Below are 13,480 nucleotides of genomic sequence, written 5' to 3' on the forward strand. Positions count from 1 at the left end.
TCTTCAACCTATATTACCATGTTTTTTTTAAGCCCAGCCCTCAACCAGTAATATCACTGCATTGAGATGGACATCGTTTTCGTGCAATATCGATCAATATAGAAAAATGAACGATGAACACTGTTTAAAGTAATATATTTGTAATACTAATACTGAATAGTTACGAAATTTGGAATTTAGGAACACATTCCTATTTCGAAAATCAATTTCAGGACAATAAATTGTTCTGACGTCATCGTATACTTTTTTTCAATTGGTGAAAAGCAAACGTTGTTTTTAATCGAGTCAGCCAATCGGATGTGGAAGAAAATCCCCGAGGGTTGCGCAAGTCGTTTCACCGTGTTTTCGCTGGAGGGTAAGAGAGAGCAAAATAAATGATTTAATCACAAAGTCAGCTGATTACTTGCACCGACTCTGCTATGATGAACTCGTTAAGTATTCGGCATCTCACGAATACGAGAACATGTATATTGTTTATATTCGACGCTTTCGTATACCTTTATGCGTCAACACGATTTCTGTTAATTGACTCCACTTCCCAGGATTCCACACCGTCGGACTGCGCCTGCGTGAAAACACCCCTGGACTGTTGAAGTCCGTTTTGGATAGGTGTGGGCTTGAGGGTGGCTGTCTGCCTTTTTTCTCTTCTGAGCAGCTTCTTGTTGACGATATATAAGGCGCTGACGAACGTTTCCGCAAAAGTTCTTCTTGTCTAATATCGAGTATGGCAGAAGGCGACAACAAGAGCGCAAACCTTATTGTACGTATGCTTATCGGTGCCTGTTTATTAAGGGAGGGCGGCTAGCTGGCTAACGTTAGCTTCGTATGTGTATAACCTGCAAGGTTTCAGCCGTGTTTCAAGAATACAAATAAGAGCGATGTAAGACATTTATAGAACGAAATTTTAAATTATATACATTTTTTTCGTTTTTGTTTAGTCGTATAGCTTGTATTTTATATCAATATATTGGCCTTCTGCGGAGGGCTGACATTTCTGCACCTGTCGTTTCTGTTGGCAAAGATCTTGTGCGGCTATTTATTTACTATAGTTAACTACATGCGTGTCCAGTCAGCTCTCTAACCTACTTTCTTTGACAACCCGTTAAGTCGCACCCCTTCCCCTTGGCCTCTGTCCTCTCTTTCATCCCTGACTCTGTACTCTTCGCGGTGACGCAGTAAGTGTTAACCAGATAGTTTATGCCTCAACCTGCCTCTACTCAGCCATTCTCTACTGAGGTCGCCTCACTCTAATCTGTTTGCTTGTAGCGGGCTTGGGAAGCCATTGATTAGTTTTTGGTTGTTTGTGCACCCGTTGGTCAGAACTGTTCACGCAGCCCGGTCTGTGGGTGCTTTTAGGATTGTAAGAGACCAGAGAAATCTATATATAACGACCTACTAAAAGCAGACTGCCGTCTTTATGTTGCTTCCTGCACTGTGTCATCTTTCAGTCTGCAGTAGACATCCCTGTCAACAGTGTGCCCTCTGGTGCATTGCTGTCGCACCACCCCCATGATATTACACAAACATGGTATCTGCTTTTTAGGTGGAGGAGGGTTGTGCACTTGGCTAGCATGCAGGTAGGATGGAGAGGTGGTGGTGTTGCGTGACGGTGGTGTCCTATGTGCCGTCGAACAGGCCCAGGAGACGTCGCAGCTGGAGGAGCAGCTGCAGGGCTGGGGCGAGGTCATCCTGGCCAGTGACCGGGTTTTGCGCTGGGAGAAGCCCTGGTTCCCTGGTGCCCTCGTGGCTGTCTCCACTGTGATCTTCTTGTGAGTATTTACTTCACGCTGTTGTGCACAACTGAAAATGCTGACATGTATGCAGTTTGTCTACACCAGTGTTTCCCAACCCAGTCCTCGAGGAAGCCCGGACAGTCCATGTTTTTGCTCCCTCCCAGCCAATCTGGAACACCGAATACCTGGTACAGGTGCACAGGGAACTGGGAGGAAGCAAAAACGCGGACTGGTCGGGGGCTCCCGGAGGACTGGGTTGGGAAACGGTGATCTACACCATTAATTATAAACAAAAGCACATGTATAAAATGCTGTTTTCAGATGTCCTTAGCACTGCCTCCTTAGATCCTGTGTTGCTCATTGTCACAGGCTTATCACAAGTGGTCGAATCTTCAGTTTCTGATGTGCTGCTTTTAATGGCACTCAGTCTGTTCCTATCTTATGTAATGATGGGCCCCAGGCCGGCTGTATCTCCAGATTATGAATGGACTGCTGCCGCTTTCACTGTAAAGCAATGCTCTTCAGGTTAGACTCTGACATCGCATAGCTTGAATCAGTTTGGCACCCGCTTGTTTTAGGTCAAGGTTCAGTCGTGTTTTGTTGGCCAAACAGGTTTGCGGGTGTGTCTATGAGTCATCATTTGTCTCTTGGTAGATTTTGCCTCAGTCCTGTGAAAAGATGGGGGTACCTGTTGGTTAAATGTCTGCTGTGCCTTTTGAGTTTGCACTAATGTCTGGCATCTGTCTGTGCAGGCTGGTCTACTTCCTGGACCCGTCTGTGCTGACTGGAGTGTCCTGTGCTGTGATGATTTTGTGCCTGGCTGATTACCTGGTGCCCACTCTAGCCCCCAGAGTCTTTGGTTCCAACAAATGGTAAGTTAAAGGGGTTTCGAAATGCAGGCCTGTGCGCACACACACTGTTAGGATGTCAGCTAGCCGTTCTTTCACTGTCAAGTCGGTCTTGACCTTTACGGAGTGTTTCGATGTTGTCCTGCGGCAGTGTTGTGTGACAAGTCACAGTTGCTGTGTAATGTCCAGTCGTGTCCTCTGGACTGAGCAGCTGACTGGGGGTGGAGGAGGGGCTAGATCTGGGATTTATTTCTGAGCGCTCAGGAATGAGGCTTTGATCCATAGCCACTTGCATGTGGTTCGGTTTTTAGTTCTGTAAATAAAATCTGCTGAATTGGCAAGAATTGAGCCCCTCCCACGCAGCACAGCTCTGATTGGTCCTGACAGTTGCTAATCGCAACTCAGGACTTGCAGCACTGAAAATTCTCGGTCCTCCAGAAGATCTGGATCATACCCACGTGCATAACTTAGGCATTGCATTCCTAAATGCGTCGGGGCATGCTTCCTTATCTGGGTTTAGTGCCGTTTGATTTGCACTGCTCATATTCGAATAAAAACCTTGATTTGCTTCTAGGAGTGTGACCTGCTGACTTATGCAGCTGAGTCTGTCCCTCAGAGGTGTTTTTGGAAGCCCGTTTTTCAGGTTCAGGTCGAGCGTATCCAACCTGTTTCCTGTCATGGCAGGTCTCTGCTTTGCCTTGTAGGTCTGGGTGTGCACCTCAAATCTTCCGTCCGGTTATGAAGAAATGATCCATTGCTGACAGTGAGACTGTCTTGGTTCTTGGTTTCAGTTGCTTGTGTCGTAATTTTAATCACTTCCTTTTCGTGTATTAAAAAAAAAAAGTGGCAGCCATCAGCCTCAGACGAGTGCGTGCAGCCGTACACAGACAAGGCATGCAACTTCCAAAATGGTGACATGAATGTAATACTGCAGTGCTTGTTTACTCGTCCCTGATGTAGATTTGACAGTGTTGCCTGAATGAAGCTTTGTCTGCAGATCATAAGATGCCATGGAATGTTCTAGTAACAGCCTGTAAAAACCGCAGTAAGAGGATCCTGTCTCAGATGTTAAGCAGGGTGTCTAAGGCTGGTTCGTTTGTGTACATTAATGTGCATTTTGGTACGCAAAGCATCGACACTTGAACACGTTTCTTGGCAAGTGATGGTTTTTAATGGACCGAAGCCATGATACCTCCCATTTACTGGACTCTTCTGTTCACCGGCGCCACCTACAGGACTACCGAGCAGCAGCAGCGCTTTCATGAGATCTGCAGGAACCTGGTGATGAGCCGACACAGTGTGCAGGACTGGTGGAAACGCCTTCTGACCCTCAAGGATGACAAACCCAAAATGGTACTACACATCAGCCTGCATTTTTCTAGCCTACTGGGTGCAGATCTGCTTTGGAATAAACCCACAGATGTCTGCAGTCTGATGTCAGGGCTGTAGACTCGCAGCTAGCTGGCACATTGTACCATTTACAGGTCCGTTGGACCTGTACATGTGCAATGTTTTCTTGCTGGTTCTGCAAGACACAAAATACTGGTATTAACATGTAATGAGTTCTCTGCAGGGTTGTATTTCTCTTGGATGGTTTTGATTGGCTATTAGATATCAGCCTTGGATGGGTATTGAGATTTTCCCTGTGGTGTTTCTCTCTTCCCCCAGTACTTCATGTCTGTGATCCTCACTCTTGGGATTGTGGCATGGCTTGGCCAGCAAGTACACAACCTGTTCCTGACCTACCTTATCGGTATGTAGATGTGGCTCTCTGCCTGTTTCTTTGGTGACCCCTGTGCATTTCTGCTCACACGCTGGCTTCCTTTCCTGGTGTTAGTGTTCCCTGCTTTGGCAGCACAGTCAGTACAGGAATACTGTCATTTGAGCAGTTCTCAAGGTGAGCATTTTGCAAATGGACCTGGCAGGCTCAAAGCATTCCCCTGAGGAAACCGTCGAGAGAGTAGGAGTTATGAAGGCAACATAATGAGTGAAATTTGCAGCTCTGTGCCAGCGTTACTGGTGAGTGGTGTGACCTTCTGCAGGACGTGGTGTGGTGCGGTCACGGGAGCTGCTGACAGCTGAGTGAGGCAACCAGATGCGGCATGTAGGCTTGAAGGCCAGTCACTGAATTTGGGAGCACTCTGTAGATCACAACTTGATTGTGTTGTCAGGTGGGGGATTAGGGAAGACCAGGCAACCGTGAATGGCCATTTCTGAGGTCAAGCTTCCTGGGAAGCATGGAGAGGTTGCCAGTGTGACTCTGAGCAGCACAGGAAGTGCAAAGTCATGTGTGGATCTTTTGCTTGCAAAAAGGAGGCTGATGCTTCATTTGTCTGAGATCAGAGCATTTCCTGTGAAAATCGGAGGAAGCACGTGCACAATTTGCTGTTCTTGCAGTACCTATCCGACTTTACGACTCGGTCACAAACTCCAAATTGGAGGGATCAGAAAATAATGGACAAAATAACATGCATTTCTTTAGTTCTTTGTCCTGTTAGCATAATATACTGACTTAGCTGCAGCATCATAGTGGCAGCCATCAGGGACACATGCAGCCATCCCACCGTAAACGAGACCCATAGATGCACACAGACACGAGTGCAGGTGCTACACAGAACCTTTATTAAACAGACAGAGAACACAAAGAACCCAAAATCAGAATATCTGGCAGAATATTCCATTCTGGGCTTCGTGAAACAAAATGGTACAAATCGGGCACCGTCATACCAGACGAGAGTTTCAAATAGGGCAGGTGGTGCTTCCGAAGTGTAGCGAGATGATGCCATTAAACGAGCACCTGTCAAACATTACACTGTAGAAAACGATATGGAAATAGTGAGCGATATGACAGTTCCGTCATCCAGCTGTACCAACGTTACGGCCACACCAACGCTGCGCTTCGAGTTCCTGTGATGCTGTCGCAACGCCACTCTAACGGTGGAATTGGAGAGCTGTTTAAAGCAATGCTTCCCGACGCTGACATCGCCAAGTCATTCACGTGTGGTAAAGACAAAACCGGGTACATCATTGGATTCAGGCACTTGCCATGATATCGCATTGCGATCGCAGGTTCTAGTTCATTCACTGGTTGTAATGGTATGACCAGTTCATGTAGGGAATGCCAGTTTGTTGGAACTTTTAATCCTTTTATTGAACATTTTTATATAATTTTTTTATTCAAGAAGTGAAATAAATGGAAGATGTGTTTAAAGACAGTCTTTAAATCTATCCTGTTGACCCATGTTCCTTATTTAAATTCTGTTGTATTTGCCAGGAGTGTGTAGTGTACAACATCATGGTAAACGTTAGAAAGGTTTCCGATTTAAAACAATTGCAACTCTGTTGTGTTTTAAAACATATTGAGAAGGGTATTAAATGTAACTTCAGGATTTCTGTATGTACCTTGTGTATGGAGTTAACTTTGTACAGTGATATCAAAAGTGAACCTCTTGCTTGTATGTAAAGAAAAGTGGTTTGTGGCTCAGGGTACGTAAAGGGGGTTGTTTGTGGCTCAGTGTTTTAAGATGCTGTGCCTGTGTTGGAAAGGTCACCGGTTCAAATCCCAGAATTGGCAGTCATTTTACTGTTGGGGCCTTGGCCCTTTGTTTCAGGAACTCGCTGACCCAGCTTCCTCTGAAATGTCATTTTGGGGAAAAAACTAAATTAAATTTAATGTAAGAATGTAATTCGAACTGCAGAAAAGGACCCTCCTGAGTGTAGGCCACTCTGCTCATGCTGACGCACAGCCGTAAGCAAGACTGACCAGCATCTCTGTTCACAGTGACTTTCCTCCTGCTCCTGCCCGGCCTCAACCGGCACGGCATCATCTCCAAGTACATGAGCATGGGCCGGCGTGAGCTCAACAAGCTGCTCAAGCAGAAGGAGAAGAAGAACGAGTGAAAGGGAGCAGAGGGGATGGCAAGACGAGTGGGAAAACACATGCACGCACACACGCGCACACACACAAAAACATAGTCCATCTCCATTTTAATCCAGCTCACAAGCACAGTTGAAATACCATCCTTTTAAACCCCCTCCCCCTCCGCTGCAGTGACGTGTCTGTCCAAGGTCTGCCAGTCACAGTGGGCTCACTACCTTTTCTGGGCTCCTGCAGCTGACATTTTGCTGCCATGGTCACCGAGCAGTCGGTCACCATGTTCCCCTCTGAGCAAACGTTACCTTCTGTGTGAATCTCCTGTTTTTATATGTTAATGCCGTGAATTGAAAGTCCTTGATTTTATATAAAGCACCTCTCTTCCCCTCCATATTTTTAATGTGCACTGAAACCATGGAATCTGTTTCATTAGATGAACAACCTGCAGGTCCCCAGCAGGCTGGAGTATAAGTTATGAGTCTACTGCTGTATCTGCTCTCACCTGCTGGCAGTCTGGATCCAGCCCTCTTCTGGGTGATTTCTGTAAATAAGCCTGTCCTCTTCCTTGGTTATACTAAGCAACAGAGTGTTCCCATGTGTTTATGTGTTTTCTTGGCTGTGTCATAAATTAAAATTTGATTTGAAAAGGAAGTCAGAGTTGGTGTGTTGATGTGAGGTGGCATAGAGCTGCCCAGTCCATGAAACTGGCATGGATGCCAGTACTGTGTACACATTGTTACAGAACATCTAGTTTCATGTAGCTGCCTTGTAGAATACACTTGCTTAATATTTCATTAAGTACCGTTTGTGATTTTAATAAAGGAGAGAATGAGATTTTTGTGACTGTTGAACTGTGCAGCATGATGATGATGGTGATCTCAACCTTTGTTGGGTTGATCAGTCAGTTATACCCATGCATATGCGAATGGGTCGCGAGAGCCCAATAAACCACTTTCCAGTAGATTCAAACTTATTTTTTGGTTTAGGGAAAAACATGCATTGTTCACAATGTAGTTTAATGCACAGTGGACCACTCGGCCCTGACATACATTCTGACATAAATCATATGTGAAATACTGTTTGTACATTTAATGCATATGTGCATAGGCTAGGGGTGGGCAATATCTTAGCGATATTATATCGCTCATCCGGAATAATCACCAGGCCTTAAGATCACAGATGAAATATTTGGCCGGACGCCAGCTTTTCGGACATTCATTTTCCTCCACAATTTGTTAAGCAGATTAGTCGGGTCATGTTGGGGAGCATGTGCTGATGCAGCGTGTTGCCGCACCTACCACACAGCGAAACTCCTCGGGATCCCGGCTGACAACCCCCCAGACAGACATGCAGTCCAGTCCCACACTCCGGAAATGGCCATCCATCTGCTGCAGCCAGGTGTTAGGTGGACGTTCCCTTGACCTGGTCCAGTCACTTGGGTCCTCAGCAATGAGGATCCTGCGAGCTGGATCACCCTCAGGGAAACGCGTCACATGGCCGTTGTGCCGTAACTGACGCTCCCTCACTGGGCAGGCAATGTGCCTCTTTCGGGACTTCTAGCAACCGCTCCTTTGACACAAAGTCAAACCAGCGGAACCCAAGGATTCTCTGAAGAGACCCTACCGAAGGAATCCAGTCTTCATCTCAGCTCACTGGATAGTGTCCATGTCTCACAGCCATACAGCAAGACAGGGAGCACCAGGAATCTATAAACTTGGACCTTCGTCCTCTTGCAAAGATATCAGGAGCCCCCCGCACCCCTTTCCAGCGACCTCATGACCCCCCCCGCTCTCCCAATCTGTCTGCTGACTTCATAGGAAGAGTCACCAGAGACATGAATGTCGCTGCTGATGTAGGTAAATCTCTCGGCAAGTCGACATTCTCCCCGCAGACAGACACACTACTGATGGCTGTGCCTAAGAAGTCATTAAATGCCTGGATCTTGGTCTTTATCCAGGACACCCTCAATCCCAGACACTCCTCAGAGGAAAATATTCAGGAATGCGTAGTGCTTCGATTCCTCTGCAAGCGGAACGTGGGTCTCTAGACCACAGACCAGAGAGCGACTCCTCTTGATAATATCCAGGGTGCCCTGTGAGATGAAACACCACCTTCTGGGAACACTGGCAACACCAAAACAGCCCTCTGCAACCTTCAGGGTCTTATCATGGAAGGTCTCCCACGTCACATTAGAGTCAGCAGTCGTACCCATGTCTGCAAGAGTTGCAGTTTTTTTTGCATGAACACTGATCTGTTTTTCCTATTGTCGATTATTAAGATAAACCTGGGGAAGTACGTGTGTTACAGATTTTCTCGATTGTTTTTGACACAGTTAGTAAATAGAAATGTAAAAGGATTTGCGTTCTAATGTATCTGACTACTTGCCGAATAAATAATGGATGAGCTACATCTTAATGCATCTAGCATTGCTTTATAACTGAGTCGTTGCCCCGTGAATCGTAATCGAATGTAATCTTGAGGCTTGTGGAGATTCACAGGTAAACCCATATGCACAGAGAGAGCGCCGCTTCTCACAGGAAATTATATTGATCTACAGTGGCATCTAGTGTTCACATAGTGCAAAAAAATAATGAAAAAAGAATTTGAAGTAATCTACTGTATATATAGAAAGCAAAAGTTCCACATTCAGTCCGCTTCACAGGGACACACAAAAATGGCATATAGTCCCATGTGGATTTTGTGTATTTGTAAATGACTGTTGACAGCCCTAGATCTAATCTTGTTTAGGGTAAATATTTGTTCAATTATTTTCCCTACAGTTCTTGTGTAAGGATTTAACAAGTGTCGGAGAGACCACCCACACTAAATCACTCACCCCCCACCTAGGACTGCATTATTTTACAAAAAGGTTTTTGTGGTTCCCAAGCGCAATTACTTACTTTAAATGACCTATCGTTTTTGGCAGAATAGTTTCGAGTCTGACAACATCTCGCGAGAGCTCACCTTGCGGGAACGGGGATTTCCCATAATGCACCACGCGACGGATCTTCCTCCTCTTTCCGCCATATTACAGATCTGGTAAGGATGGCCAATTTGATATATCATTTCCAATCTTTTTGGTATCAATGTCATCCGAGTATCAGCGGGTCGCCATTTAGAAATATTTACAAGATGAATTTAATGGCTACGTGGTGGTTTAGTTCTGGTGCCCGTCGATATGCTCTTTATATCCTATTGATTGCTGAATTTGTCATCGCCCGGGTACCTGGTTCCTGTGTGCTGGACACATTGGTACGGGTAGTCGTGACACACAGCAAGCTGTTGCTGCTAAAAAAAATAATAATCAACGGTCCTCCTGAAAAGGACACGGTCGGTTCAGTTCGACCCGAAATCCGTCGTGATTCATGTGGGCTTGTTGGTCAGGAGTAAGCATATAGCAACTCGCTAGCCGACAGCTAGCCGGGGTTTGGGACAGGGGTGCCAGGCTGCAGGGAGCACGATGTCCGCCTTTTCCTGCTTAAATAACGGGCATGTTTCCTCACTTTGTGCCGCCGCAATTTGTTTCCGAAGACTGCCTCGGGTCAAGTGCCTGCTAATGACAGAGCTGGTTAGTTAGCTGGTTGCTGGTTAGTTCTGGGTTTGTTCCTACCGGCTGAGCCGTTGGTGTACTGGGTTCTTTTCACCTAGGTGTTTAAGACACATAGTGGCTAAAATGTCGGTATTGATAAACCCAGAGGGATGGGGAGTCCAGGACCCCGCTTCGGGCAGCAGTCTGTGTGCGTGTAGCTTTCCTTCGTGTTCGGGACTAGGCTCACGGGCATCCTCTCCGGCTCCCCCGCAGGCACCATGGTGCGCATGAACGTCCTCGCCGACGCGCTGAAAAGCATCAACAATGCGGAGAAACGCGGCAAGCGCCAGGTCTTGATCCGGCCCTGCTCCAAGGTCATCGTCCGCTTCCTGACCGTCATGATGAAGCACGGTGAGTGCTCCTCCAGGAGATGCTGCCCTCCCCGCAGCTCAGGGTGTCCCACCCAGTTGTCCTGTGCAGAGTGACATGTGGGTCCAGGCTGACACTTCTCCCTGATTTGCATCCCCAGGCTATATCGGCGAGTTCGAGATTATCGACGATCACAGGGCTGGCAAAATAGTGGTGAATCTCACAGGCAGACTAAATAAGGTAAGGGGGCTGTCTGCAGCCGGTGGTCCGGGGTCCATGGTGGCTCTCCCGTGACGCTCTGCTCTCTCTGCCGCAGTGTGGGGTCATCAGCCCACGCTTTGATGTCCAGCTTAAAGATCTTGAGAAGTGGCAGAACAACCTGTTGCCCTCCAGACAGTTTGGGTGAGTGTGCTCATGGTCCCCACAATGGGTCACAGTAGCGTTCGTTCTGCTTATGCGATCTCATTTGGACATGCTATCAAAGTAGCCCGGCTTGGTTATCATGGGGTTTCTTTGGTTTTACAAAAAAATACCTTTATATATGTACCATTAGGGAGATCAGTACGTGTGTGTATTTGGATGAGAACAGATTTTGGAGCATTTAGGACTAAGGGTCTTGCTCTAGTGTCCACCTGTGGGACATGGGATTCGAACTCACGACCTACTGGGGGCATCTGTGCAAATACCTGTTAGTGTGACTGTTGGGTTTTGAAAATAATGCTGTTCTGTACTGTGTGGTTCAGACAGAGGTGAGAACCTGAGAAGTCTCAGGCTTGGTAAACCGAGAAAATGTTTCGCATAGTGATTAGTCCAGCTTGATGTAGGGTCTGTCACTAACACAGTGCCGGCGTGTTACTCAAAGCCGTGTGCCTTTGTAACGTTTTAAAGGGGCTGGTAAGTGACGCCACTGTGCTCACAAGTGTCGCTCCCAGGCTGGACCAGAAGCAGTTTCATTCACACGAATCCCTCCCTGTTTGCTCCTGGTTGTGATAGTAAAGCCGGGCCCCCACCATGGCAGCTCTGTGGAAACCCTTTGTGTGCATCATGTCTTTGGAGGGTACAGTCCTGCGCTGGGCTTCTTCGCAGAGTTCAAAGCATATAATGTGCGATTCCCTATTCTATGTATTCGACGCTTAATCACACCTGTTTAGCACTCTAATGCTAAACGTTCATTAAAACCACTTTTCAGGGCTGTTTCAGTTATTACATTTCCAAACATTCGCCTCGCTTCCTTTAGCAGTACTCAGTTTGTGCCTCAAGTATGATCACTGTGTTGGAACTACAGTGTCGGCGTTGGTGGAATTTTATATTATGTTAATTTCCCTTAGTGTGATGCTGGTCCCAAATGTTCCGTTAATTGGGCTTTAACCTGGAACGGCTCCTTTATGCATTAACTGTAGACCATGTTGCCTACTGACGTCCTTCTGTGGGAGACGTCATTTTCATTCTCTATCAGTGTGTCAGTGCTCCACACCTCCTGATTAATTCTCCTGTTTTTCCTCTAAGTGGTAGTTTGAGATTTATTTGTCATGTTCAGCCTGTAGGAATCCATGCCTTTTTTTCTTTTGTCCTAGCATAAGGGCCGTGAGTGGTGGTGGTTGTCTCCAGTTCCCATTTAGTGTCTGATATCGGCTAGATAGCTCTCCCACAGCAGCAGTGATTTATGGGAAAACAGGGAGGCAGCCCCGGTACACCGCAAATAATTCGTCATGGGGGATGGTTAAAATTCACAGAAGGCAACCAGTTACAATCAGGAGTACGGCCAGCATAGGCTTATAGGGATTGGAAATGTTTCCTTTGGGAGTCAGAGAGCAGATGTGCATTCAGGGTGCATCTTCATAAACTGAAAAACATATTTGGTATGTTTGACATCCGTACAGAATGAAGTGTTCTTCATGGAGGCGTGTTGTGAGGCTTGCTATGAAAACTGCATTTTTCTGAATTCACACACATTGTTATAAATTTTATGGGCTCCTGTACTCAGTATAATGTGGTATTACCGTAAATGTTCCAGTATTTGTCATGCTCGCCCCAAGCTACCTGGTCCGTCTTGCATTGCATTTACTGTATAGGGCCAACGCTTCGCCTGTCTCCCAACAGGTACATTGTGCTGACGACCTCAGCTGGCATCATGGACCACGAAGAAGCCAGGCGGAAGCACACAGGAGGGAAGATCCTCGGCTTCTTTTTCTAAGTCGTGTAGATGCTGGCCAAATAAAGTGCTTTGATTCCACACGTTTGCGGAGTCGTCCCCTACCTGCTCGCCTGTGTCCTGCTCCTCTGGCCAGGCACACGTTGCCTGATTCTCAGCTTTCCTTGTTTGTGCTTCTGCTGTAACGGAAACCTCGCCGTTGTTTCAGCTGGTCCCTCTGTCCGTGTCTTTGGCCGTAGCTGACAGCTTGATCCGAGGTCCTGAAGAATTCATTTGTCGGGGTTCTTTGTGCGAACAGGTAATGTCAGGTTGTTCATGAAAAGGCTGAGATCACTAAGTGTGTCCCACATTGGAACTGCAGTCATGATGTAAAATTGCGGTTAAGTGTGTGTGATTTTCTTTGGTGTTATATCACCTGCTTCCACGTGCTTCAGTTAGGTCAGGATGCCTTTGTCCCCCCGGCTGGCTTGGCCCTCTATGGATGCCTGGCTTGTGGTTTGTGCAGTATTGAGCATGTCTTAGCCGGTCAGTGGTAGTAAGTGTTCGCTCGGAACAAAAAACAATTTAATGACGTGAGTTATTAGTAAAACAAAATTTCATCTGTGTTCCGAAAAGCTACTAAAGCCCTTTTGGCTCACTAGAACACCCCTTTGGTTCCCCCTCCCTCAGGGGGTGGTGTTTAATAAATTTCACCACCAGCTCAATCAAGTTAGTTTAAAAACTACTCAAATAGCGGGGTGACCTTAGCAGAGATATTGAAATGGCTAAGCTAACACAAAACCAACATGTTTGTGATTTTGAACATTTTCTTTGCCTGAGGGTTTTGGACAGGACTGCATACAAGGTGTGTGTAACCTTAGATCAAGATTCCCAGGTCGTGTTCTGGAGGCCCAGAACCCAAAACAGTAGGTTTGCCTGTTAAACAGACCCACTAAACCTGATAATTGGCTGGTTAATGAGGGTTTGAGCAGTGGA

At 46.6% G+C, this 13,480-nt stretch overlaps 2 protein-coding genes across 2 annotated transcripts; both read left to right on the forward strand.

The window, feature by feature from the left end:
* The first annotated feature begins 578 nt into the window (after positions 1-578).
* On the forward strand, positions 579-7,106 carry arl6ip1 (ADP-ribosylation factor-like 6 interacting protein 1). Its single transcript, XM_049004553.1, has 6 exons — positions 579-760; positions 1,636-1,769; positions 2,486-2,605; positions 3,817-3,934; positions 4,250-4,334; positions 6,363-7,106. Exons 1-6 carry the CDS (start codon positions 725-727, stop codon positions 6,479-6,481), a joined length of 612 nt encoding a protein of 203 aa, XP_048860510.1. The 5' UTR covers positions 579-724; the 3' UTR covers positions 6,482-7,106.
* Positions 7,107-9,378: 2,272 nt separating this feature from the next.
* Positions 9,379-12,588, forward strand: rps15a (ribosomal protein S15a). Its single transcript, XM_049004554.1, has 5 exons — positions 9,379-9,494; positions 10,258-10,395; positions 10,514-10,593; positions 10,670-10,755; positions 12,454-12,588. The coding sequence occupies exons 2-5, from the start codon at positions 10,263-10,265 to the stop codon at positions 12,545-12,547; spliced, it is 393 nt and encodes a 130-aa protein (XP_048860511.1). The 5' UTR covers positions 9,379-9,494; positions 10,258-10,262; the 3' UTR covers positions 12,548-12,588.
* Positions 12,589-13,480: the final 892 nt, after the last annotated feature.

The sequence above is a fragment of the Brienomyrus brachyistius genome, unplaced genomic scaffold, assembly GCF_023856365.1.
Source record: "Brienomyrus brachyistius isolate T26 unplaced genomic scaffold, BBRACH_0.4 scaffold110, whole genome shotgun sequence".
NCBI classification, from domain to species: domain Eukaryota; kingdom Metazoa; phylum Chordata; class Actinopteri; order Osteoglossiformes; family Mormyridae; genus Brienomyrus; species Brienomyrus brachyistius.

Coding starts and splice junctions, on each gene's coding strand:
- arl6ip1 (XM_049004553.1), top strand. CDS start 725: ATGGCAGAAGGCGACAACAAGAGCGCAAACCTTATT. Junction 761..1,635: donor ACAAGAGCGCAAACCTTATT/GTACGTATGCTT, acceptor GCCGTCGAACAG/GCCCAGGAGACGTCGCAGCT. Junction 3,935..4,249: donor AGGATGACAAACCCAAAATG/GTACTACACATC, acceptor CTCTTCCCCCAG/TACTTCATGTCTGTGATCCT.
- rps15a (XM_049004554.1), top strand. CDS start 10,263: ATGGTGCGCATGAACGTCCTCGCCGACGCGCTGAAAAGCATCAACAAT. Junction 10,396..10,513: donor GACCGTCATGATGAAGCACG/GTGAGTGCTCCT, acceptor TTGCATCCCCAG/GCTATATCGGCGAGTTCGAG. Junction 10,594..10,669: donor TCACAGGCAGACTAAATAAG/GTAAGGGGGCTG, acceptor TCTCTGCCGCAG/TGTGGGGTCATCAGCCCACG.